Genomic DNA, 26,217 nt, shown 5'->3' with positions numbered 1-26,217 from the left:
CGTGGTTTTTCTTTGATCTGTTTTCTTCTGCTTGGCCTTTCTGAGTCGATGTGTTGGTAGGTTTGGTTACTCAAAGTGCTTCCACAGAGCCAGTATCAACATCCATTACTTTCACCACCCCTGTGTGTTGAAACTGTTTGAGATTGCTTTTCATTGTGGTGTTGCTCTTGGATCCCAGCCAGCTGTATTCGGTATCTACAGTAGCTGTGTATCCATAGGGAGTTGCACTGGAAACCTCTGTATCATATCAGCATTACTGATGCTCTGTCTCTGGAGACCTCTAAAGTCTACCGCACTCTGGAATAAGAAACCCCGTTTCCTCTCTCTGCTTTCATTTTTCTCTAATTCTCCTCTTTTAAAAAAAAATCCTCCCTCTGTCTCTCATTACATCTTCTTCATCCTGATATGGTAGGAAATCTTTTTCCTTGGCCGTTTGTTTTCACTTCACAATCAGTCAAACATGTTTTGTTTTTCTGTTTTCTTCCTCCCATAGGCCGCTGCACATTCTGGTGTGTAACGCAGCAGTGTGCACTCAGCCCTATATGCTGACTGAAGACAACCTGGAGTCCACCTTCCAGATCTGCCATCTGGGTCACTTCCTGCTAGTGCAATGTCTACAAGACGTGCTGCGTCGTTCAGCCCCAGCACGTGTCGTGGTGGTTTCCTCTGAGTCACATAGGTAAAGAAAAGGAAGATTGACTAGTTTTGTGTTAGTGAGTATAAATATGTTTGATTGTCGAGAGGTTGCTGTCTGTATCAGTGAGGTCTTTCCATATTAAAGTCACGTTGATAATTGCCCAGAACTAGCCTGTCTAGTCTTCAGGAGTTCATCGCCAGTCGTGCACTTAAAGCCGCTGCACTGGCTAGTTTTCCCGACGAGTTGACAGATAAGACTTTATGCGTATTGTCAAACATGACAGCCTCACTCACTCAAACTCATTCCTTTCCGCATGCTGTCACTGTGAATTAAACGTATCATCAGCATGATGGATGGCCTTATCAGCTAAAATGTACTTTGATCAAGTATCTGCTCTTTTATGTCTGACCCCCCTGACTCAGCCCTTTCCTCCATTTTTTTTTCTCAAGGAACTCCAAAGGCTCAAGTTTTTCTGTTATGCAGCAGACAAGCGCAGAGTCTTGCAGTAATCTGTAAGCCCAGACCCCGAGCCATGTATTTTAGAGCCAGTCCCTGTCTGTGTGCAGCATTGATCGTGGCTTCAGTCAGTCAGACGGCCAAGCAGTGATTGATTGGAGCTCGGCAGAGTGACCTGAGACAACGCGAACATACGCAGAGTTATTCTAGCAGATCAAACAGCAGCACTATTACAGGGGCCCTCATATGAGTTATGTTATACAGGCTGCCATGCATGATTGGGCAGGAGCAGCAGAGGGGATGGTTTGACACTCGGATTCACTTGGGGTCACTTTGCTATTACAAGCTGTAGGAAAAGTCGGAGGAAGACGGAGTAGGAAAAGCTCATGGAAGGAAAGGTTGCCGTGAAGGGAATATTGACATGTGATTGACACAAAACTTGCTAAAGCAGTAAGAAAAGTGGGTACAGGCAAGTTTTGATTGTGTAAAAGCTGTCGGGTTAGAATAAGGAAGATGTGTACTATTTTTATGTATTTGCAGTGGTAAGAATGCACAGGTATTCTCCTTACTCTTCACCCTACAGTTTGCTCTCCTTTTCTGCCTCACAAACACTGCCTCTCTCCTTCTGTCCTCAACAATCAGCAGTGGCTTTAACCCCTTCAAAGCAGGCTAAAGCAGAACCAGAGAGAGTCAGTTACACACTAACACAGACTAGAGAGAAGGAATAAAGGAGCAAAAGTAGACAATATCTCATATTGCATCTTCCATTCTGTCCACCTCATTCCAGACCTATATTACATCCACTGAAGTCCCTCCCTTTTTTGCTTGTGTTATTTTCACTTTCCGCTGATTTCATGTTTACTTACTTAGCCTCCCCTCACATGCAGTGGGTGACCCATGACCTGGCAGTATATTGTATTCCCTAAGCCCCTTGTCCGCTTGGTAAAGCAGTGACCTGTAAGGGACAGGAATGGAAAAGATGGACGCAGGAGTAATGGCTGGACACTTTATCAGTTTCCACCACAGGGGCTTACTGTGGAATTGACCCAATACAGGTTTACTTTACTCTAGTACTACATCAGATCTGGTCAAACGAGAGATCATATCCTTAATGAAATTACCTCTGAAATATCTAAGCTGCAGCTCAGAGACAGTAAACGACATGTTTGAAAACCAAAATCTCGACATTAATATCACTACGAGACCTCATTCAATTGTAACGAGGCACAGCTTCGGCTTGTCGTGCAAACAAATTTTGATTTACAAAAAAAAAAAAAAGGCTTTAGCGTCGAGGCAATTGATTTATTAACCTCTACTTGCTGAAGTAGTTACGAAGTTGCAGCACATGAAATGAAAAGCCTGCAGATGTTGTAATTTAGCCAAGCAAGGATGTTGCGGAAGGCGACAGTAAACAAGAGGCAGCGAGCTTGTAAAATCACAACAAGGAAACCAGGTGACATTTTGATTGGTTGTTTTCTAATGACTGGATTAATATGTAGGATGTGTTCCGCTGGTTTGGAGCCTCATCCCGCGCCTCTCACACATACGTACACACACAGACGCATAAATACACAGTGTAGTTTTCGTGTATTGAGATTTTTGTGTGAGCGTGTAATAACACAACGAGTAGTGTAATGTTTAAGGGGCCTTGTCAAACATCTGGATTTTAACAGCTCTGTCGCAGGCAATTAAAGAACATCATGTCACGTCTTTGATTTGTATGCAGAAAGCGCCACACATCTGCCGGCGGAAAGCCTACGCGCAGGCCGAGGCAGACTCACACTAACTACTCTTAATGCAAACTATCTTTCAGGTTCACAGACCTCCTAGACTCATGTGGCAAAGTGGACCTTGTGCTGCTGTCCCCCTCAAAGAAGGACTATTGGTCCATGCTGGCTTACAACCGCGCCAAACTCTGCAACATCCTCTTCAGCAACGAGCTCCACCGGCGGCTTTCGCCTTACGGTGTCACCTCCAACGCATTGCATCCTGGGAACATGATGTACACCTCCATACACCGGAGCTGGTGGCTGATGACCTTTCTCTTCACACTGGCCAGACCTTTCACAAAGTCTATGGTAAGCGAGAAAAGAAGCTTGGAGAAAGTGTTATATTACCTCACGAGTGCGCAGGCTGTAGCTCAGCCTACCTGAAGGCTCGCTGAAACGCTCGACTGGTTAACATTTGACATTACTTTTCATTGCGCTGGAGTAATTCTGCAGCTAGTTATATTTTTCTAAATGCAAAGCCAGTCTGTGAATTTGTGACTCTCATATAGCGCTTACAGAGCCGGCGTATTTGTCTTGGCACATTTCTGGGAGAGAGGACAGGAACAGGATGGAGAGGGGTAGATCTGCTGAAGGCTCAGGGAAAGAGTCTGGGTTTAATAGATAGAGAGATATTTGTGGTTTGTTTTCCTCTTCTGCATGGCACTGTTTGTTTAACCCTGAAAGACAGTTTTCTATCCTCTCAGTACTCTATTCCAGAGAACCGCGACTATTATAGGCTGCTGTTAATGCCTAATCCCAGCCCTAGCTCCTATGCAGTTAAGTACTAAAATAAAAAAAGTTCTGTGCCTAATACATTTTTACTGAATGTGGCAGCTCTTTGTTGTTGCAGTGATTTAAGTTTCCCCGACCAATCAGTATATTTTGGATGGGTATAGTTTTGTGTGGGGTGCCATTGCAAGGCCACTGCTGTTTTACAGACACAAGCGCACAGTATAGGAGAACCTCTAGCATCTGTACCTGAGTTGTGGCTGATCTGAGAACTCCTACCCAGTTTTGGAAGGATGGCATTAAGGAAGGATTTTGAGTTTGGCTCAGCACTTTTGTGATACAGTGTCTTTTTTGGGGATTACAGTAATGAAGCTGCCCAGCACTACTTCAGCTATACACACATGCATACAGCATCCGCTGTGGCATCTGGTTGGATCATAAGATATCGGACAACTTACAGCTAAACTCCCGTGAAGGGTTTAACCTTTACAGTGTGGCTCAGACACCAACTGTTGTGAATGTGTAAGCATCTGCATGATTTGTATGTGTGGGAACGTTTTAATAGCACATATGTGTGTGCGCACGAGATGATATAAGGTGCCTGAGGTTAACGTCCTCACACGCTTTAGATATGAACGATAAAATCCAGCACCGTGATTTATTTCAGTCCATATTGTGTCCTGTGCTCTCTAAGACTTTTCAATGGATAGCAGCACTCTACCCTTTAGGCTCCATAGCCTCCTAATATATGCTTTAGTTTGACTATTACATCTTTCCATTAGCTGTTCTTCATACTTTATCAATTTAGTGTTTGCACTGAAGTGAAAATGTGATGTTGAAAGGCAGCGTGGTGGAGTTTTAGTGAAGCGTTGTTCTGATCCATCATGTTTGACAGACGCAAGGCCTCGGGCCGTCATTTGTCTCTCCGCCATTTGACATAGGATGAGAGATGAGAGGAACGGCTCCTCAGCACCTTTTTGCAAAATGCCAGGCTGAATATTTCCTCAGTTTGACTTTTTCTGTCACAAAGCACTCTTTTGCGTCCAGTCTCTTTATTTTAGAATTAATTTTTTAATCACTTCGTCCCGTGTTTCATTCGTAAAAGCCAAAGTTTGTCCAGCATTCCTTCTAATCACATTATTTGGAATGCTACCCTAGTCTGGATGATACTTCTGTGTATTTTTTCATGTATCTTAAGGAATGGGTGCTAACATTTTAGGAGCAAGCACACATAACCAATTAGCAGAGGGTTTTCTTTTTCTTTTTTTAAATTTTATATGTCATTAATTTAATGAAGTGTAGATGTTAGTAAATATTAAAGGACAAAGGTAGAGCTAGTAATTAAATTCTGGTGTGCTGACACAGCGATTAGCTAAAACTAATGTCTGATAAAGGCCACACGCAGACACACAGCCTTACGCACAGACTCACACAGATACACAGACGCACCCCTAAGCTGAGCATTTGCTCTTATTTAAATCTGGGCTTGATAAGGCCCCTGAAAGTGTATCCTCTTTAAAATCCCACTCCTCACTCCTTCTGCCCCCACATTAAGGGCTTAATAAAACAGTGATATTATTTCAGTTATTGGTTGCAGGGATATGAAGATGCTATCGCTTTAATTGCTTGCGTACGCTTGCGGGATCCATGGAGATTGTTCTGGGATGCAAACATAAGCAGAATGTTGACTCCAAAAAACAATCACAAAGCCCCCATGTGTGTTCTTGCGCAAATAACCAGCCCCTCATTTAAAGCACAGGTTTGATTTATATGAGCACAGGTGGGGTAAAATAGAGCTTTTCAACACGAACAGACACACATGGACAAGCACACGCATGAATTCGCAACACAGAGACGGCTGGAACACCTGGAGCTACATGTGATCCCAAGTCATTAATTGACTGCTATTGTAAAGGTGATCAAATGTCATGTAGGGCTATATGTGCCGTGGTCGGTCATTTAATCACACCCATGTTTTCGCCCCTTATTAATTGTTTCCTGCTCTTTTATGTTATCTTTGAACTTGCACGCTTTTTTTGTCTCTTTTCTTGTTGCCGTACTTTGGTCACGTCTAATCAAAACATGTGTGACTTCCTCGCTTTTGCATTCCTTGTGTTGTGGTTTGAACTTAAGAGAAAGAAACTTCTCTATTAGCAGGGAGCCCCAGCCCACTCTGCTATTGATGCACAGAACTGATTCAATTTTGCTGAGTTGAGAAAGACATCTATAAAGAGCCATGACATTTTAATCAGCCAAACTATCTCTCACTAACATCATGTTCCCCTCCCTGTGCCTTGATCTACTTATCAGAGATTGTGCAACCAGGCCTGTAACTCCTGTTTCTTTAATTCAGCGTGTTTAGTGTGGGAGTTTTGCCTGTGTCCTTTGGTGTGATTATCAGCACCAAATGATCTGGCCTGAAGTTGTGTGTGTGTCTGTGTGTGTATGTGTGTGTGTGACAGAGAGAGAGACCTAAGAGAGAGCGAGAGAGGCAAAAAAACATCTGCTGTCAAGTGATTTAGTTAGAGCAATTTAATGCAGAAAAGTTTGATTGATGCAGATCTTGGTCGATTTATTTGATCAAACATTGTAGGATTTGTGGGTCTTTCTAGATTGTAGATGGTTTCCTTTTAATCTGAACTCTGGGCACACTTTTAAACAGCACATAATGAATTTCAGTGACTGTTGCAGTTATTAATTTGGCTGTAACCTTTGTGAAGTTGTCACCGTCCTGTCATGCTGGATCGCTGACCCTGTGACATTTTGTTGACTGACTGATTGCTCCCTCAAGATCGGTATACCCTCAGGCTCTGAGCAGCTGGGCTCAGCCTATACCCATCAAGTATATACCTTAACTATAGGCAGAGACAGTGCTGAGCTGAATGGAGACCAGTGTGTGGGCAGTGGCTCCAGTACATCATCCACTATAATGGGTAAAGAGAGGGGAGGGGTGCTGTGGGCACAGGCCTAAGAGGCTCTACTGGTCCAATCAGACGCCTCGATTCTCCCAGAGGCCGGTTTCATCAGCGCTCACGCCTAGTCCCATGCTTCTTAGCGTTTTTGCATGATTATTTTACCCAAGATCCTGCCTCGGGCACCCAGCCACCTTTTTACATATGCACAAGCTGAACTTTTGACCAGGCACCAGCAGTCAGTGGTTCAGGCACGAGATGTGGGACTGGCGTTGCCTCCTTCTCAGCTGAGCCTTGCCTAATGTGACCAGGAGCTCAATCCTGCAGCTTGGGGGTTAACCCAAGAGACAAATCCTGCAAGAGAGACATCAGCATTACCATTTAGCAGACACACCGTAGAATGGCTGGTTGGTGCTATGTGTGAGTACAGCAGGCACTGTTACTTCGGTATCGGTTTCTCTCCTGCAGCCAGACATAAGGTCAGATGCTCCATCTCCTATCTGGTGTAGCCCAAAGAGGCGGGCAGCTTTGCTGTACACCTAGGAAGCCTGTGTGTATGTGTGTGTGCTGCTCAACCATGTGGAAAGAAAGAGGAGCAGAGGTCCCAATCTCCTCGCCCGCCCCCCCCCACCCTTCTTCACTGTGAGGTTAGATGAGCTGCCAGGCCGTTGTAATAGAGTCCTCTTGGATGATTAGGGGCTACACAGGAGGGGGTCAGCTCCAGCCTGACTGGAAACACTGTGTAGGTTTCTCTTTAGTGGGGTAGAAAGAATATTACATATTATGCCAACTGGCATGAGGTTCACACGCTGTCATGATTCAGATTTCCTTTAGAGGCCATGTTTTAGACCATTTTTGAAGAACTAGATATAATCAATGTGATATTCCTGCGAGACGTATCCTGCCGTGCTGCTGCACTACGTAGAGAGAGACATCAGCAGGCAGTGAGAAACAAGATGTGTTGGTGTGGCATGATAAAAGCATACAATCCTATTTGCCTGTATTGACATGTGTGTTCTGCCCAATCCTGTTACTGGGATTATTGGCCATGGAGATACCATTTCATTAAAGAAAACACACAAATGCTCAGGCACACACACACACACACACAGGCACACACAGGCACACGCACACACACACACACGCACGCACGCCCAGTTGGTGCACAGAGATGGCCTGAGGCCTGGTTATGTGCTCCATTGCACAGGGAAACTGTGTAAATGGTTTATTGTGGATGAGTTGATGTGATGGAAAGCGTGTCTGGATCAATAAAGAACCAATCAAATGCTGACAGTCTGCTGCTGTATGCAGTCAGTCATTCACCCCTCATGCCTGCGTACAGTTATACAACATGAGTGTGAAGGAAGGATGAACAATATCCCTGTTGAAAACAGAAGAAGTTTAAGAAGAAAAGAAGTAATTTCTCAACAATGAAACAAACAAAAAAAAGCTTAAGTCTGCAAAAGATTGTCACTTTTTTTTTTTTTTTTGCGTGCATGAGTTCTGCATGTACCTCTTTCTAAGACGTGTTTCTGTGACTGGCTAAGATTTGTTTGTGAAGAAACATCATTTAAAGAATCAACCACATCCTCTGCTCCTCCAGCTCCAGACACCTCAGGGAGACCATTAGGACGGCTCCCCAGCTGGGGTTGTCTGAGTCGGGGCTGAGTCTGAGTTGGGGCTGGGCTAAATTACCCAAGAGCTACAGGTCAGAACCAGCTAGACCCTGACTGCCAAGGGACACTCTCTCTAATAGAAGGGATCAGAACAGGCCAAAGAGCCAGAAAGTGACCTGGCCAGAGAGACATCCTTACTCACTTACCCTCTACTCTTCCACATCGCCTCCTTCACCCTTGGTCTCTCATAGCTTTAGAGCTTCAGAGCTTTTCTCCTGTAACCCTCAGAGAGGAGAGATGTAACCTATCACCTCTTTTTCACTCATCCACTGGTACCGTTTTCCTGTTGCTGACCCTCACAACTTGACACACGCACACACACATGCACGCACCACTCCCTCCCTTCTTTGTTGTCACACAGAGCTGATGGACTATTTTTCAAATTGATTTCAAAAATGTACATAAGCAGCCGATCCCCTAGCCCAGATTACCTATTGATTTTTAATATGAAAAGCTCATTATATAAGCAGGAACTGCAACACAAAAAGCTAGCCAACCTTTGCATAAATCCTTTAATTGAATTTCCAGAGCCCGTGGTTCTACATTTTTTAATTAAATCCATTTCTTTTTTTAAGGGTTGCTGTGTAATTTGCATGCTGTGAAGTGGGTGCTGTCCCAGATAAAGTGCCATTGATCCTTATTAAGGCTCACCTCTGGGCTCGCTGAAAACCAACCGCAGAAATTAAATGTGCTCATGGTGCATACACTTATTGCCCGCATGATAGGATTAGAGGCGGAGAGAGAGAGAGAGAGAGAGAGAGAGAAGGAGTGATGGGGCAAGAGGTGGTGCAGGAGGAGGGGGTGGGGGGCGTTATTATTAATAGTTGTTCATATTAATGTAATATTTCACCTGTCCTTCTGTGGGATGAGATTGTGAGGATGCTGTTTGTACTGTAAATACAGCTCTGTTTAGGTTTCATTCTGGTTTCTTTTCAAACGTACTCGGGCCCGGCGGTCTCTGCCTGGGGTCGCTGTGAGTTCACCTGCTCTCCAGATTAAAGCAAAAAAAAAAATCTGCTTCTCTTTGTCTAACAAATACACGCATTGCAAACATGCATATTTTGTTTTTATTTATTTTGTTTAAAACAATGAAACGAGGATGTGAGCATGTTTTAATTGAATCAATGATCATATTGCTCATTGATGCTTATTTAGAAGTAGAGGGCGTTCGACTAACTTTATAGGGATTAAATGATGCTTAATTTTCTTGTCTTTACCCCACTTAACATGTGTGCAGAGGTGCAGGTGTGAGATGTTTTTTTTGTTTTAAATACTGCATTTGTTCTGTGTGGTAGCTGGTAAGGCAGGCCTCCCCTTTCTTGTCTTCCCGTGCTGCTGTATGCAGACGGTGGAGTAAATCAATAGGGATTAACCTGTGACCTCAGTCACATACTTATAGCCCAGTCCTCGCTGCTCACACATCTCTCATCAGTTTCACTTAAACACTGCACCTCACTCAATAAGGCACCACACGCTAATTCATTTCAAAGATGGAGAGACCTCTCTTTTGCGATAATCGCACACACACACACACACGCACTCACACTCAAACACATATGCACATACTAAAAAGCTAAAGCACATGACCGAATAAACAAAAAAAAAAACAAAAGCTAATCTAACAGGATGCAGCAAAGAAGAGTTTTGGATGACTAATACATCACATTAAAATATATTTTTTGATGTTTTCTATATGTATGCTGCATGTGCAATGAGGTAAAGGCTTCAGTTCATTATTATTTCTTTCATTATTGGGGAATCTGATGATTATCCCTAAATCAACCGCATAGTCATACGGTCTATGAAATGGAAAAATGTAAATAAATAAAAGACTGAGATAAATCTGATGTCTTCAAATGTTTTGTGTTCTCCAGTCATCCGGAAAAAAAAATTGCTATCTGGGAAGAAAGCCATGAAATATTCACGCTGAAGATTGAGCGACTGCTTGCTGTTAACTTAACTGATTTAGATATTTTCTAATTAGTTTTCTGCTATTTTGATTGATCAGCTGGTAAATATTATTTGAAAAAAATCAAAACATGATGTAAAAAAAAAATGGAAAAGGAAAAAAGTTAAGTTCAACTTGATTTGTATTAAAATTTTAAGTTAGAAGCACAACAAGGAATGTGCCTGGAAACAGCTGAGAATTTAAATGAAACTGTTTTATTCAATTTTTGGGTGAACTGACCCTTTAAATACTGGGTCTGCTGTTTTTCCTTAATATATAGACAGCTGTAAGAAAGCTGGACGGGGCTCACAGTGACTTAGTTCACTCTGTTAAATGTCCTTGAACGCAGTGGATATCCGGCATGTCTGACTTTGTTTTTTGTACAGCTACATACCTTCACACTCTTCTTTTCTCCGTCTTCCTCTTGAAACATTGACACCGGCTGACTGATTGGTCTGATGTCTGTCTGTCTGTGACAATGTGCGTGTTTGTGTGGCATGCATGTGTGCGCGTGTTGAGTGGTGCAGTGTCAGCAGTATGTGGTGCGAGTATTGACCCAGACCTGTCCTCTGCTCTGACTGGCTCTTGTCCCTAAGTTGTCATCTCTCTCTCTCTCTCTCTTGCATTCTCTTTCTTCCTGTCTGCCTTTTTGTTCTTTTCATAGTGGATCCCTTCATGGTTGATCTCCTCATGCATTGATCAGTGTTTTGTCACCTTTTTAGTCACTGCATTCAGTGTACCGACTAGTGTCAAGCAGGCTAATATGCTATAAATGAGAAGTGTGGAAGATTGGGTAAAACACAGAAGGGAGGAGCCTTTCTTCCGTGTCAGTCTTTTAGTTATTTTTTCACTGTTTCTAGTGTGGTCTCATTTTTTTGCCCTCTTTTTCTCTGCAGAGTAGAAACAAACAGTATCTACTCACTCAGGTGTGTGAGGTGCTGGCCAAAAACGGGAGCTCTGATTTCCCCCAGATCATATCATGATCCACTCAGTCAGACTAACACAGCTCGGTTCCTTTTTTGTCCAAAAGGAACCAACCAACCATACATATTTACGCTCGCACACGTATAGAGCACATCCTAAATGCCTGTGGTTGGACGCCCTCCTCTCCCACCGTCGCCACCACCACACACTGAGGTTAGACCACTCTATATGCTATTGATTGCACTGCTGTTGCATGTTGTGCTCAATCACGAGTTCCATGCGTCTACCGTTGTCCTCTCCCACCTGGCCCATTAGATTAGGCTAATGCATTCAACCATTGATTAATCATTACACTCAGACCTGATCAGCCAATCGCCTACCTGGTTTGACTCTACTTGACCCGTGGACCCTGGCTCTCGTGTCATGTGGCCAGCTCTAACGTGTTAAAAGCACATGCAGCTCACAGCTCCATCTGATATGTATTATGTTAGGGTTATGGGAGGCGCGATTCAGATGGGTTCACTACCTGTATCATATTCAATACTGCCCATTTCCATGCATTTCCTAATCACATGCAACAGAGAGCTATAGATTGTATCATCGAGCACATTACTGTTGGAACACTGATCTCAAAAGTTAACACGAATGAGCTTGAAACAGTGCAAGCAAGTGTGAAAACACTCTTCAGTCCCTCCTTGCACTGGTGATATCATGCTGTTGCTGAGGGAATCACAAGCAGGCTTCCGTAGATTGGGCTTTTCCAGCGCATTGCACAGTGGTGCTGTTGGTTTGGGACCTGGAGAGTTTGGAGGCAGGGTCAATGCCTTGGGCTCTTTGTCGTTTTCCTCGAGCCCTTCCTCAACAGCTTTTGCAGGGCAGGTGTTGTGTTTGGGGAGGCTGCTGCTGTAGTAAGGGAGCACTGCTGCCTCGGGGGGAGGGGGGAAGTGGGGTTGTCGGGTCTGCTATGATGTGTAGTTTGCTGCACTGTGTCAAAGTAAAATCCATATGAATGCTAGAGTCCCGGGATTTCTCATCAAGAACTAGAGGGACAGGTTTACTTGCCGTCACTCGTCAGTGGGTTTAATGTTGTAGCTGCTCAGTATACTCCTCCTTAACCACTGAACATGTGTACTCTTTAGTTCGGTCTTATATTTTACTGTCTGTGGCATGCTGTTTTATACAGCTCTGACAGCTACTAGAGAAGCAAGTTATGCTGAAAATTAAGCTTTTTACACACAAAACAAATGATTAGTAAATAAAATGTGATAAATTGCCAGGATTAAATTGCTCAGCAGCATTCAGGTGGTTAAAGAGTACCCCGCTGATTTAGCATTGTACCTCTACAATATTTAAAGACCCACAGTAAAGACTCCCTTGGTGCCTATATTACCCAAAAAGAGTTTGCTCAGTTATACGGATGTTTTTACTCTCTTTGCTAATGTGGCCATGGGTCGCTAGGTTTAAACACAGATGAAGAGTGTTAGTATCTTTACAAAGCCTACACTTCATTCCCAACTGTTGAAACATCCACTAATATAAAATATAAAATCATAACCCTGACAGGGAAACTTCTGCTGCACGTTGAGCACTTTTGAGACAGTATCGTGAGTAAATCTTTAAATACTTTATTTTCAGTGTTTCAACTCTTACCTTATTTTGTGCACACTTCTCCCACCTCGTTTAGGTGTGACCAAGCCACACTTTGCAAATGCATACACAGTAAACTAAAGTGAGAAATTCTCTCTGTTGGCTCTATGCAGCCATCAGTTATTATTCTTTCACCTTGGCAAGTTGTTTGTAAGTAATCATACACTAAGTCCTCCTCTTTTTTCCACTCCCTTCCTCCTGTTTTGTGCTGTTTTCCTTCTTCCACACCCCTGTCTACAGTATTGAGTCAGTCAGTGAGGAATAGCTGTTTTAGGGACAGCCCTATTGATGTGTGCGTGCGTGCGTGCATGCCTGTGCGTGTGGGATGTGAAGCACCGGGCTGAGTGATCGGGGATAGATGTCCTTATTGGATATGAGCTGGCTACTCCGTGGTTCTGCATTAAATTTGTATTGAATAGGAAATTAATGAATGGATAACTTTATTGATGTTTTGGTATTGAACATATAAACAAAATGTTCTTTTGTGTGAGCGCTGCACCCCAGGGGGGAGGGAGTGGTCCCAGTTGTGCTTAAGAAAGAATAAGTCCATGTTAAGTCCATAGTGCATTGGAAAAGAGAGCAGATAGATCAATGGGAGCTTGCTGCTTGAGACACACTTTAATTGTGTTGTTTTCTTTCAGATTTCTGTCCTCCTACATCCATCTCAGTGCAGTGGTGACAGATTTGATATGTATTGCAGTCAGTGTCATGAAGACAGATATGAATTTATTGAACATTTTCAAAAAGGGATTTGTTCAGCTTTTATTTGTAAACCCATATGGACTAAAAGGGGGATGTAGTTATAGTGGAGTGTTTGACAAACGGACTGTTTCTTTATGTTTTCTGTAACTTTTTTTCTTTTTTGGTAAGTGCTCCGATGCCTTTTGGTGTAGCTTGAATCAATGCTGTGCTGCCGCAATCAAACACGTACAACTTCCTCAAAGTGGAGTCGGACTGATTCTTTTCCAGCGAGTTGGATGGGAACAGATCAAAGAGATGAGAGATGGCGAGTGGAGGAAACTTGTTTAATTAAAATGAAGTGATGAAGGGGGGCGGGGGATAGAGGGATGTTCTTTGATGCGTGCTCTGGATGCACCGTATACGTTATTCAGTTATATTACTCACGATTTTTGTTTAAGAGGTTCCAGCTGAGGGTGGGACGGTAGGAGGTGTTGCAGACGCAGGGAAAGAGGGAAGGAAGGGGCGAGCTTGATGAAGTTTCTGATTATCCAGCCTCCTCTGGCACAGGGAAGAATTACTGAATGCCATTTGGGTCAGTGCTCTTTATGGAACTACATTTATGAAATACATCTCTCCCCCTCTTTCTTTCACTCTTTCCACCTCTCCCTTTTTGTAACTCTCCCTTCCTCCCTCCCTCACTTCTAATTGGCGATGCAATAAAGGTGTGTGGGGTCAGTGGTTCTTCAAGGTGAGACTGCATGTGTGTCTCTCTCTCTTTCTCTGGTGTTCTTCTCCAGACACACAGGCAAGCAGCAGTCGTTCCTGCCGCTCCAATCTCACATTTTCTGCCGTGCTCACAGAAACCAAAGGCCTAAATCCACCGTCTGCACCTTAAATAACTTAACTAATGCCGCGCCATCTTTTCTCTGTAATAAATGGCCCTATCATTGGAGAGCTCCGTGCTTACCGCCCTGCCCTCCTCTCTCAGCTCTGCTCTGCGTCCTTGTGCCAGCCTGGTAAGCCAGAGGGCACGCTGTGGGTGAATCAGAGACAGCTTCTCTGCCAACACACCCAGTGGGAGAGACCCTGCCAAGGGTGCCAAGGCCTCAAGAGAGGGGAAAAAGGGGAAGATGAGAAGGTTTGATTTGGGAGGAGATGATTGAAGCGAATGGGGGAAGAAATGAGGTAAAAAAAGCAAGAAACAGAACGACTGGTGGTGTGAAGTTTGAAGGAGAATATGCAGGATATGCGTCACAGAGGGATAACATAATAATTTTTTTGTTTTGAGGTCCTCACCATACTTGTGTATTTATTTGCTTTAAAGGTCCCAAACTATTGCAACGCCACAAGTTCCACACAGGCTCTTTGTGAAGATTGCACTGACCCAGTACCATTTTAGGCCAGTAGGGGTCATTGTAGTTCAACTGACTGAGCAGAGAAGTCTGATCAGTGATTGTTGCATCTGCGGTTCATTTGCAAACGCAACTCTGCTGTCATGGGCTCTCATGCACATTTATTAAAAAACACATATATATTTATATTGTGCTGCACTTTTTGATAATAATCGGATGCCTTTTACTTGCGGTAATCTTTGCAGGTGATCTGGGGTCAGTACTGTTACTACTGACAGAGAGCTCAGTGCCTGTTTACATGAAAATACCAGAAATGAGGCATGCACCCCAAAAAAACCAAGACACCACCTTCTGCTTCGCATGCCGATGCAGCCTAATTGATTCAGCACTTGAGCTGGTAATTTAATGTCCAGGATGAGGAAGCCTCTGTGAAGTCTTTGCCTGCAGGTATTGTTGGAGACACCAGTGTTGAGAAATAATTGCAGAGTCACTTGTTTTCTTTCACCAGGGCTAAGAGGAAACAAAAATCCTGGTTTCTGTCTGCATGCAAATGAATATTTCTTAAAGTAAATTACACAGTTCTGTCTGCAGATAGTGTCTGAATGTAAAGACAATAGAAGTGACTTGTAATGCTGAAAACTTGAAGGTGTAATAACATATAAACTCTCTTTTTGACCAATCTAAACTCTTGGTATCCACCCTTAATTTATGTATACAAATTAAGCATGCCACTGCTGCCATTGACCTCCAGTAGATGAATATTAGATGAAGCAGCAGCCAATATTTGAATAGCTGAGTTCAGGACGGCAACGATTTTAATGGCAGCAAGCAGCCATTAACAGTATATCTGAAAATAGACAGAGTATTTTTCCATAGATCATTAATGACGGAAAATCTATCTCTCTTTCCTTCCCCCTATCATTCAATATATATCTCTCCTTTCCTCTCTTCGTATTTTTCTACCTTTACTATATTTCATCCATGTCATTCTTTATTTGTGCCGAGCTCGAGCTCATTCCAGTTTCCAACAGCGAGAGAGAGAAAGAGAGGCCTTTCAGAGCTTCCTATTAAAATGCACCAGATATTGGAATAGAGGCTGCTAATGTCTGTTTAGTATATAATCCACGTTCCCTCCTCCCATATTCCTTGTTATTCTAGTTTAGTGCTGTAATCAAGCAGGGCTTGCCAATAAAGTTTATTGTACGGAGCTAAGTGTCAATATCACACACACACCCAGGGCAGAGAGGTCCCTTTAATTAGAAAAGGAGAGAGAAGAGGCTGTGTGTGTGTGTGTGTCTGTGAATACCTGTGCATGTGTATGCGTGCATTTATTTGTATGTTCAGATTTCTTTGTTGATTTTAGCCATCATAGACTATAAATGCCATTCAGCGTTAACAGCAGGCCCGTTCTTTTAAAATGTATGGAGGAAAAAAACCAAAACCAAAAATATGACGCTGGGAAAAAGAAAGAAAATCATAAATGTGACACCAACTTAAAAAATTTCACTGCTTTTATGAACAAATCAATTCTAGCTTTACATGACTATTGAGCCTAGATGTTTTGAATCTATGTCAACGCTGAACAAACAATAATCCCCGCTATATGAAGTATTGATTAGACCTGCTCCCTCTCTGTGTGGCTTTATTAAAGGTACAGTTGTTTAGGTCTTTATGATGATGGTATAACCTGATGGGAGAAAACTTTCGCAACTACAGTGGGCTACCTCCAGATGACAAAATAAAAATAAAAGACACTCTTTTTGCAGATGAGCAACTCTCGCTTTAATCGTTTCTCGACTGCGACAATAAAAATGTTGACATTTTCAGCCTGCGTGTAATCCAGAGTAATGTTTTCTCCGATTGGAAGCCTCTTTCATTTTTCTCTCTGGCTTGATTTTTTTTTCTCCACTCGTCTCCTCCTTCTATTAGGCCACTTACAAACAGCATGGTTAATATGTAGAATGATATTACTGATACGAATTCTTTGATAGAAGATAATTTGAGCGAGGGCAAAAATTGAAAACACCTCCCACTCCTAAACACAGTGTCCCGCGGTGGTGAGGGGTGGGCTCGTGGCTTCAATCAAATAATAAAACACAAAACCATTTCCCATTACGCTGCAAAGAGATTAAAGGCAGATTAAACGTACTGTATGGGAGCTGGGGCCTGTGTCAACCGCCGATAGCGGCGCGGTCCTGACAGGGAAAAGGAGAAGATGAGGAGATGATGAGACGAGAGGAAAGAAGAGAAGAGAGGAGGAAGAGGGGAGGAGGAGAGGAAAGAGGAGAGGTGAGGGGGTAAATGCACGACGCAGAGAGGGAGAGCAGATGGAGGAGTAATTTGCGTGGGATGTAGATGGGGGAAACATGGCTGTGTGTCAGTGCTGAGCGATGCCTCCCGTTCTGAAAGAAATCAATTTAGGGCGGGACGGGGACGCCGTGCATACAATAATTGAATATTACTGCGTACTATCTCCTTCACATGCAACTGCTCTGCAGCGACTGTATGGGAAAAGTGAATCAGACGCTAGAGCGAGAAACACAGGGTCAGTGCCCAATATTGAAGCGGTTCAAATATTCCGCGGATATTAAGTTGAGACTCCAAATAATCTCTTCGAGTTAGAACGTGATGGAGAAGAGGAGTAGTGTGCGCTCAAATCGTCGTGACCGTCGCATCCAGCGACCGACCAGCCTTTCTCTCTGTATGTCGGACATATCAGATGTGTCAATTCTGTCTGGACCACATGGTGTGATCGATAATCACAACTGTTAATCAATGAGCTTTTAAATAAGCAATGACCCTCTGTTACGAGGTTAGCCTCATTTATTGGTTTACTTTAGGCTGAGTGACACAATCAACTGGTCATAAGAGCAGTTATGTCTCAAGAAGATCAGAAGAAGTTGTTTTTTTCTCCCACTCTCTGCTTGTAAGTTCACCTTTTAGGGCACAAACACACACATAAAAAATTATACAGGTCAGACAAAAGACCTGTATAATATCTAGTAGTTTTTAACCCGATACCACTGACTGCATTTTAAAATGAATTAAAAAAATAACTTTTTGGGCTCATCAGTTTGTTCTATATTTAAATAATTTAAAAAAAGTAGCAACATAACTCTTCACCTGTGATTAAATGGCAGAAAGTTTGTTATTATTGCGGCTCACAATTAGTCTTGAATTGATTCAATCTAAGTTAATCCAATATTTAATTTACGCCTTACTTCCACATGGTTCCTCTGTACAAACGCTCATTAATTCTTTGAAATGATATCAGACTCCTCTGTTATACTATCATTTAATCATCTCCGAACATAATAATCATCCATATATCATAACGGGTGATCAGGAAACATTTAATTAGGATAATTACTCATTAATCCACCGAAAGGGCTTTTTTCCCCCTTCTTTTTGCAAGGTGCCTCACAGATTGTTTGTGCGGTTTGTGTGTGGATGGCTGTGTGTAAACCCACGAGTGTGCGTTGTCTGTGTGTGCATTTGTGTGTTCTTATGCACGCAGCGTGGCCCGTGTAATATTCGTCACTGTCTGATTTACTGTAGTGAGGCTGCTGTAGTAGGCCGGGATCCACTGCATTTATCTCCATTTCTTAATGGTATTTCAACAGCTCCTACACCATCGGCTGTTTCTCATTTTAATGACTCGTGTGTGTGTGTGTGTGTGTATAAGACAGTGTGTGTGTGTGTGTGTGTGTGTGTGTGTGTGTGTGTGTGTGTGTTTATCCACACACACACGCACATTTTTCATTCAGAAGGATGCAAATGTAGGACTGAGCTACCTGGGTTGCCGTCCATAAAGACAAAACAACATATATTTTTGTTTGAGTAGGGGAGTTTCTGATTGATGCGATAGCGACTGGTGGCTATTGAAGTGACTATTGTTACACTGGTTGACGTGATTGAAATTGGGTTTCTCTTCTGCCCTGCTCACACACTAAACCCCCCCACTCACTCCTCAAACACAGAGATGGTTCCTACAAGATCTGACAATTACAAGAGGAGCTTTTAATCAATCTGGAATGCAGCTCGGAGGGGCAAGTGATGGCAGTGGAGGAAGAAAAGGACTGATTACTCCCTCTCAATCTTTATCTCTTGTTCCCTTTCTCTTTGTTCCACTTCTCTCTCTCCCTCCCTCCCTCCTGTTCCTCTCTCGTCCCTTCACTTTTGCTTTTCTACATGGTCCATCCCCTGTGATTTCAGCCACAGAGTATTTAAACAGCCCCTCACTTCACTTCCTCCTATTTCTTCTCCTGCTTTTTTCCCCCTCCCTCACAGCTCTTCATGTTTGACTATTAGCTGACATGCACACAGGGAGCATCGCTCATCTCCCCAATTTCTCCTCCTCTTGCCTTGTGCCTACCCCTCGCCGCCTCCTCCTCCTTCTCACTTCTTTCTCCTGCTCCATGTGTAACTATTAGCAGACATGCTCTCAGGGAGTCTGATGAATATTTTAGCAGCCGCAGAGAGGGGCTCCAGCCCTCTTCCCCAGCATCCAACACAACTAATGGACCAGAGTCAGTGTTTCCCTTTGCACAACTTAGCATTGTACTCTGCGTTTTGTGCACACGGACTCTGGTTTGATTAGGCTACGAGTTTTAAGAGGCTGGAGAAGGTACAAGGTGAGAGTGTACAGCTGAAGTGTAGTAAGTGCTTTCTGTATCAACAGTCTCTAGCTGCACAACTACAAGACACACCTACTACAGGACACGCCTACTTGGTAGTAACATCACACTATAAGCCACACCTACATGATGCTGCGCCTCTGGGTAAATTAATGTTGGAGTTGAGGCAGATTTATGGTGTCCATTTGCGTAGCTGTTTGGCTACACTCTGCTGAATCTGGTGAAGAGCCAAATTAGGACTGAGATTTGCATTAGACTGAGAGAGACCTCTTGTTTCCAGCTCACCTTACTGTCTCCGAACAAATGTGGCACTTTGTCATTTTTTTTAAAAACCATAAAATCATACATCATTGATGCTGTTTAAAAAAAACAAAACAGTTTACATTTTTCCTTTAATTTTATTAAGTTGGACAGTTGTTTGTGTGCATTACCACAAGATGAAGCATGTTCTGCTTTTCATTTAATCATTTAATCAGCATTTTTGACTAGACATCTGTATGACTCAGAATGGGAGTCTGTCTACCAAGTTTTAGCTGTACAAGGCACAGTGAATGAAAATTATGTGGATATCAAGTCTTCCTGGTCCTTACTGCTTAAAGCTGAATGTTTTGAGTTTCAAGATGCTAATTGGTTACTGATATGTGACCATGTGTGTGGCTTTGCACCTACCCATATGCTCTGTGTCCTGGACTGAAATGGTTCACTAAAACAAAATCAGTATAATCCTCCTTGCGCCCACCTTAGCATCCACCTTTCACTCATCTTTCTCCCTGCTTCACTTCCCTTTTTTCCCCTCTCGCACCTTCCATGTCTCGTCTCTCTGTGAGGTACAGTACCCGCTGTGTATGCGGGCGCTTTTACAGTATGTGTGTGTGTTTGCGTGCACGCTAATCTTTAGATGAGGGGCTGGTGGTTAAATCATGATGCATAGTCCAGGGCTGCTCTGGCCACTGTCATTAATCAGTACAGGGGCGGGGGACGTATCTGCTTTTTATCCATCTCTTAAATCAGTCACTGCAGCTATCGGCAGCCCTCCCTTCTCTCCCCCCTCCACCACCCCTCCATCTCCTCCCTGTCCCCCAACCCACCTCTCCCCCTCCCCGACGGGCCGCTGATTGAAGTGGCATTGTTTGGGAGACAAGCGGCGCTCAATCAATAGGCAGTCTCACTAAATTACCGTTTGCATGAAGAATGAAGGGCCGCCCAACCTGACTCCATTCAACTGTGGATGTGCTCTGTGTGTGTTTGTGTGTGTGTGTGAAGATTGGTGCGACAGATAGAAATGTGTGCATGGGACGTACTGTAGGGAAGAAAACTGTGCGTGTGCGTTTGTCAAGGGACAGAGAAGACAAAGTGGGCCAGTAATAGAAGCAGGATGCGTCTCTCTGCGCTACAGTGTAAAATGTTTGCAAGACCACCTACAGATGCATAGGTATGAAGCAGAAACGAGGCGCTCGGATCGTCCCGGTTACGTATTGATTATCGCTTGTTAAGGACTTCTGCCGTGGACATTTTGACCTTCACCCTTCAACTTTACCTTTCACCCTCACCCCTGATTGACCTGCTGTACAACTCCTTTGTTTATCTACTGTCTAAATTGAACTGTTCCACTGAGTGGAATCTGGATTCAGTAGATCGGTTTTGGTTTTTATGTGTGTGTACATGTAGAGATGTACTATTGAAAAAAGTAAGTGAGTTATTGTGTCCAGGTAGGCTGGAGTGAGGTCTCAGTCTCTCTGCCTTCTTTTTTTTTTTTTTTTGCGCCACCCTGACCTCTGGCTATTAATCATCTCTAGATCTGTGTTTACCCTCAGTTCTGCTCTCCAGCACACAGGCACCTAGAGGGGCAATTAGAGAGGAACCACCACCCCAGCACAGAGGTTTGCCCCCCTCTTTCAGCCTCACTTACACACATGCACACACACGCACACACACCTGAGAAGCTGGACCTTGCCTCCACTAGAGAGACGGCTATAATGTTTTTATTTACTTTAAAAGCATCCTGCTGTTAATACAAGTGCCATATCACAATGCTGCCATAATATTTGTATGGGAGAGAGTTTGCACATCTTTTTGTTCAAGCAGCGTTATGTGTGTGTGAGTGTGTGTACATATGCGCGTGTGTCTCCCACCCCCACAGGGCATACCAGACATGCATTAGTATAAGTTGCGCAGGCTGAGTCTCATCCAGTGTACATATGGTAATGGATGGTGTGTGTGGAACATGTCAGCCACCTCATCATGTAAAAGCCTTCGTGTACAGGGGTGGGGGGAGAGTAGAGGGCTGGCAGGTAAGCATTAGGCAATATAATGGCCTCTATTTTTACACTGTGGAACACAGTTGAAGAGGCGACGCTTATGAAGCTTTCAAAAAAGCAGACACGCAAGTCGGGGGGGCGTTATAAGTGGGTAAGTGAGAGAATAAAGCTGCTTTTCAAATCGCCTGATTGTTGGACCCGTTTGTCTGTGCCAGTGTGTCTGAGAGCAAGTGTGCATATGTGTTTGTGTGTGTGAGTGAGTACACATATTTCTGTCTCTGGTTTTTCTTTTTTTTATTAACAAAGCCAAGAAAAAGCAGTATGGCTCTGATGTGTAATCCATTTTGTTTTTATTGCTCAAAGTGATCAATGACGTGGGGAAAAGAGGGCCTTTAATGACCTAATCTCATCTCTCACAGTTTGGATTGTAGTACCTCAAACTGAAATATTCCCTCATCCATTTTAGAGAAAAATCTGCCAAATATTAATAAGTGATTCAGAAGTGAAATATGCGATCTTGTTTCAGTGCGTCACCTTTTTGTCAGTCCTTCAAATGCGGATTAAATGTTTCCTTTAACTTTTCTCTAATTAGTTTCAGCTAAGTCCTTCTAGAAGCAGCTCATGCCACTCTGCAGCCATCTCAGCAATGCCTCCAGGTGCTTTTTTTGGCTAACAAGACCCAGCACCTATCTAAATGACTGGTGGGAGAGCCATAACCTTTATTTCAATGTTCTCTGGAACCTTAAAAAAACAGCATGCATGGAACCTGCAGTTATATTTACTTTACAAAAAAGAAACGTTCAAAGTTTGATGAGGAGTTTAAAAAAAGGAAGAAAGTTAAGGTGATGTGATCAGTGCCTCGGGGAACTTCAGGAAATGTCATGCTAATTCACTTCCGCATCTTTAGTATGAGTTAGATCTGCAGTTTAAATAGTGATAAAGCTCATGCAATATGATTGCTTCACATGGCTCCTTGTTTGGCTGCAGCATGGTGGAGCTACTATCATGTTATGGAATTTTCTGTTTAATATTCATTTCCTGTCATGTCTCCTCCTTAGACGATCTTGGGGTTCAGTGCCAGTGCACGTTCTCACACACACACGCACACCTTCAAACACATCTGCAGTTGGAGTGAGTGTGCCAGGGTCTTGTGCTGAGTGAATGTAGGCCTGCCCTGGGCCCAGGGAGGTACTTAATCTCTGTGTGTATGACATGTGTGAGCTCAGGGTATTGTACTGTATGTTTCCCTCTCACTCAGCTGTACTTAATGTAGCCCATAAAGGCTACACAACAATAAGCTACGCCTGGCACTCAGGCCACCATTCCGCACTACACTAGCCCGCTGAGCAGGATAAATGACTCCTATAAACCTGTCACACACATACATACACACACAGCGGAGCGTGCACAGACTATAGAAAGTCATCTCTCCGGCTGTGGAGGATCTGCTGGGGTTCTCAGTGTGGTTGTGTGAAGTTTGGTTCTCTGCGTGTAATAAACACAGCGCTGCTCGTAAAAATCTTCAGGTAAAAAAAACAAACAAACTTGGATGTAGGAAGCTTCTCGTTATCTGGAGCAGTCGCTCTCAAAAGATATTAACGGCGGCGAAGCCTTCATGTGATGGTTCCATTATACATTTGTGTATCTGTCCCAGTTGATGCAATCCCTTTCTATTCCTTCACCCTGGCCCAATGTTTAATCAGTAGCTGAAGACAGATTCCACTTCTCTAATGTCCCGGACCTCCCTCTGCATCTCACCCTAGAAGACTGATCTACATTAAGAGGGAATTAAATCGCCTTTCCATGTGATGGCTAGCCACACTGTTCGTAAATGAATGCCATTTAAAATCCATAAAACTGTTATTCTGCATAATACCTTATGAATATATGTGTGCATGAGAAGTAGTTGAGGATTGCTGGGTGTTGTGTGGCCAGCAGTAGATGGCCCTCGGATATGCATGCATGTGTTTGCATCTCCCACTTTGTGTGATATCACATAGCACGAGCACCTGAGATGGAGGGGATTTTATCATTTCTTACAAAAACACCCACTAACCACCATGACTGAGTGCATTTTAGTGGGAGCAGAGAAAGAGCTATTAGTCTATTTATGGATCCTGCGCGATGTTTATCAGTCACACACCGACTGCGAGACAGACGGCATCATCTGGCCCCTCGTGTTGGTTTTAATGATTTTCCTGTTAAAGATGTCGGTGTCATGTTGCTTTTGTTATTTTCACAGTTGTCCTGGAAACCATGGAGGAAAACGGTGCACGCGGCTTTAGTGGCTCCCAACTTGATTTTGATAAAAATGTAAATGTGATGTAAATCCCAATATTTATTCTTTCACTTTAAGAGAAGAAAATGAAAAAGGGCTAAACACATTATCTCTGTATTTTTATGTTTTGCCTATTTTGGCACCAGCTGTGGTATTCATAAATAAACCACAGAGATAATAGTCGTCGACGAGAAATCCATTTTCATTCTTGATATTTATTCAAGCAGTTCTCTCCCATGTTTATACAATCCGGAGTATTAAAAGATTGATTCAATTTGATGTTTTGAAATAAAATGCAAACAAAAACAGATGCTTGTGTCTTTCTTCCCCCTTCCAAGCTGAGGAGGTATTGTGATTTATGTAAACCGTGGAGCTCTGAGCTCTATTCTGGGCCTGGAGCTTCCCAGAAAGACAGAAAGAGTAGGCAGGGATGCTAAAAGTAGCCTGCTGTGCTGTACAACGAGAACACTGTGTGGGTGAGAGCAGAGGGCTTAAAGATGTTGTCGGTCTAAGGGTTGGTACAGGTACGATAACATGACCCCATTTTAGGTGCTGTAATGGATTTGTGCAGCCACCTAAAGCTTAGCGTATAGGATAGTCTATAAATCTCCAGTCGATTTCCCTACTAAATTTAAAGTAGTTTTACGCCATCGTGGCTCAGTGGCTAACACTGTTGCCTCACAGTGAGGGGTCCTGGGTTCAAACCCAGTATGGTCCTTCTGTGTGGGGTTTGTTCTCCAAGTGTTTGTTCGGATTTTCTTTGGAAATTTCTGATGCTCGATGTATGATCACCCTGGAGTAACACTGGCAAAGACCCGTATAATCTCAAGAATTTGACTTTACTTGGTTAAATAAAGAAATTCCTTTATATATATATATATATATATATATATATATATATATATATATATATATATATATATATATATATATATATAAAAAAAAACACCCAGCACGCCCCTGCGGGCGGTTTATCCTTCAAGCTCGGGTCCTCTACCAGAGGCCTGGGAGCTTGAGGGTCCTGCGCAGTATCTTAGCTGTTCCCAGGACTGCGCTCTTCTGGACAGAGATCTCCGATGTTGTTCCCGGGATCTGCTGGAGCCACTCGCCTATCTTGGGAGTCACCGCACCTAGTGCTCCGATTACCACGGGGACCACCGTTACCTTCACCCTCCACATCCTCTCGAGCTCTTCTCTGAGCCCTTGAGGATGTGGAGGGTGAAGGTATATATATATATATATATATATATATATATATATATATATATATGTGTGTGTATATATATATATGTGTGTGTATATATATATATGTGTGTGTATATATATATATATATATATATATATATATATGTATATATATATATATATATATATATATATATGTGTGTATATATATATATATATATATATATGTATATATATATATATGTGTGTATATATATATATATATGTATATATATATGTATATATATATATATGTATATATATATATATATATATGTATATATATATATATATATGTGTGTATATATATATGTATATATATGTATATGTGTGTATATATATATATATATATATATATATATATATATACAGCAAGCTGTCCATACCTGAGGCCTTGGAAACTGCCAAGCAAAGACTCACAGCCTTGGCCAGCCGCTTGAGGAGGTACACCAGAGAGATAGAAGGCAGGAGAATAAACCAGCTGTTCTCCACAGAACCAGCAAAGGTGTACTCTCAGTGGCAAGGGAACAATAAGAGAACAGCACCACCAAGGCTGGAGACGGAGCAATACTGGAAGAGCATATGGGAGAAGGATGCAACCCATAACGGCAATGCTCAGTGGCTAGTGGATCTGAGGGCAGACCACAGCGACCTCCCTGAACAGGGTCCAGTAACCATCACAGTGGCAGATATCCAAGAAAGGGTCTCCAGTATGAAGAGTTGGACAGCACCAGGGCCCGACATGGTTCACGCCTACTGGCTGAAGAAGCTGACTGCACTCCACGAGCGTCTGGCAGCACAAATGAACCAGCTGCTAGTTAACGAGAGACACCCGGAATGGCTAACTGAAGGCCGGACGGTCCTGATCCCCAAGGACCCCAAGAAGGGACCGGTCCCCTCCAACTACCGACCAATAACCTGCCTCAGTACTACATGGAAGCTCCTGTCAGGCATCATATCGGCTAAGATGAACAGGCACATGGGTCAATACATGAGCGGGACACAGAAAGGAATTGGCAAGAATACCAGAGGTGCAAAACACCAGCTACTGGTAGACAGAACAATCAGCCGAGACTGCAAGACCAGACT

At 43.1% G+C, this 26,217-nt stretch overlaps 1 protein-coding gene across 1 annotated transcript in view; it reads left to right on the top strand.

The window, feature by feature from the left end:
* Nucleotides 1–26,217, top strand: part of wwox (WW domain containing oxidoreductase) — a 142,235-nt gene that overhangs the window by 44,536 nt on the left and 71,482 nt on the right. The window contains exons 7-8 of the mRNA XM_082540323.1: nt 494–679; nt 2,907–3,171. Coding sequence (XP_082396449.1) covers nt 494–679; nt 2,907–3,171 — 451 coding nt within the window. The remainder of the gene's footprint in view (nt 1–493; nt 680–2,906; nt 3,172–26,217) is intronic.

Source organism: Aulonocara stuartgranti (assembly GCF_965226115.1).
Source record: "Aulonocara stuartgranti genome assembly, chromosome: 7".
NCBI lineage: Eukaryota > Metazoa > Chordata > Actinopteri > Cichliformes > Cichlidae > Aulonocara > Aulonocara stuartgranti.
Note: the sequence above shows the minus strand (reverse complement) of the source record. Positions and strands in the feature narration are given on the sequence as shown.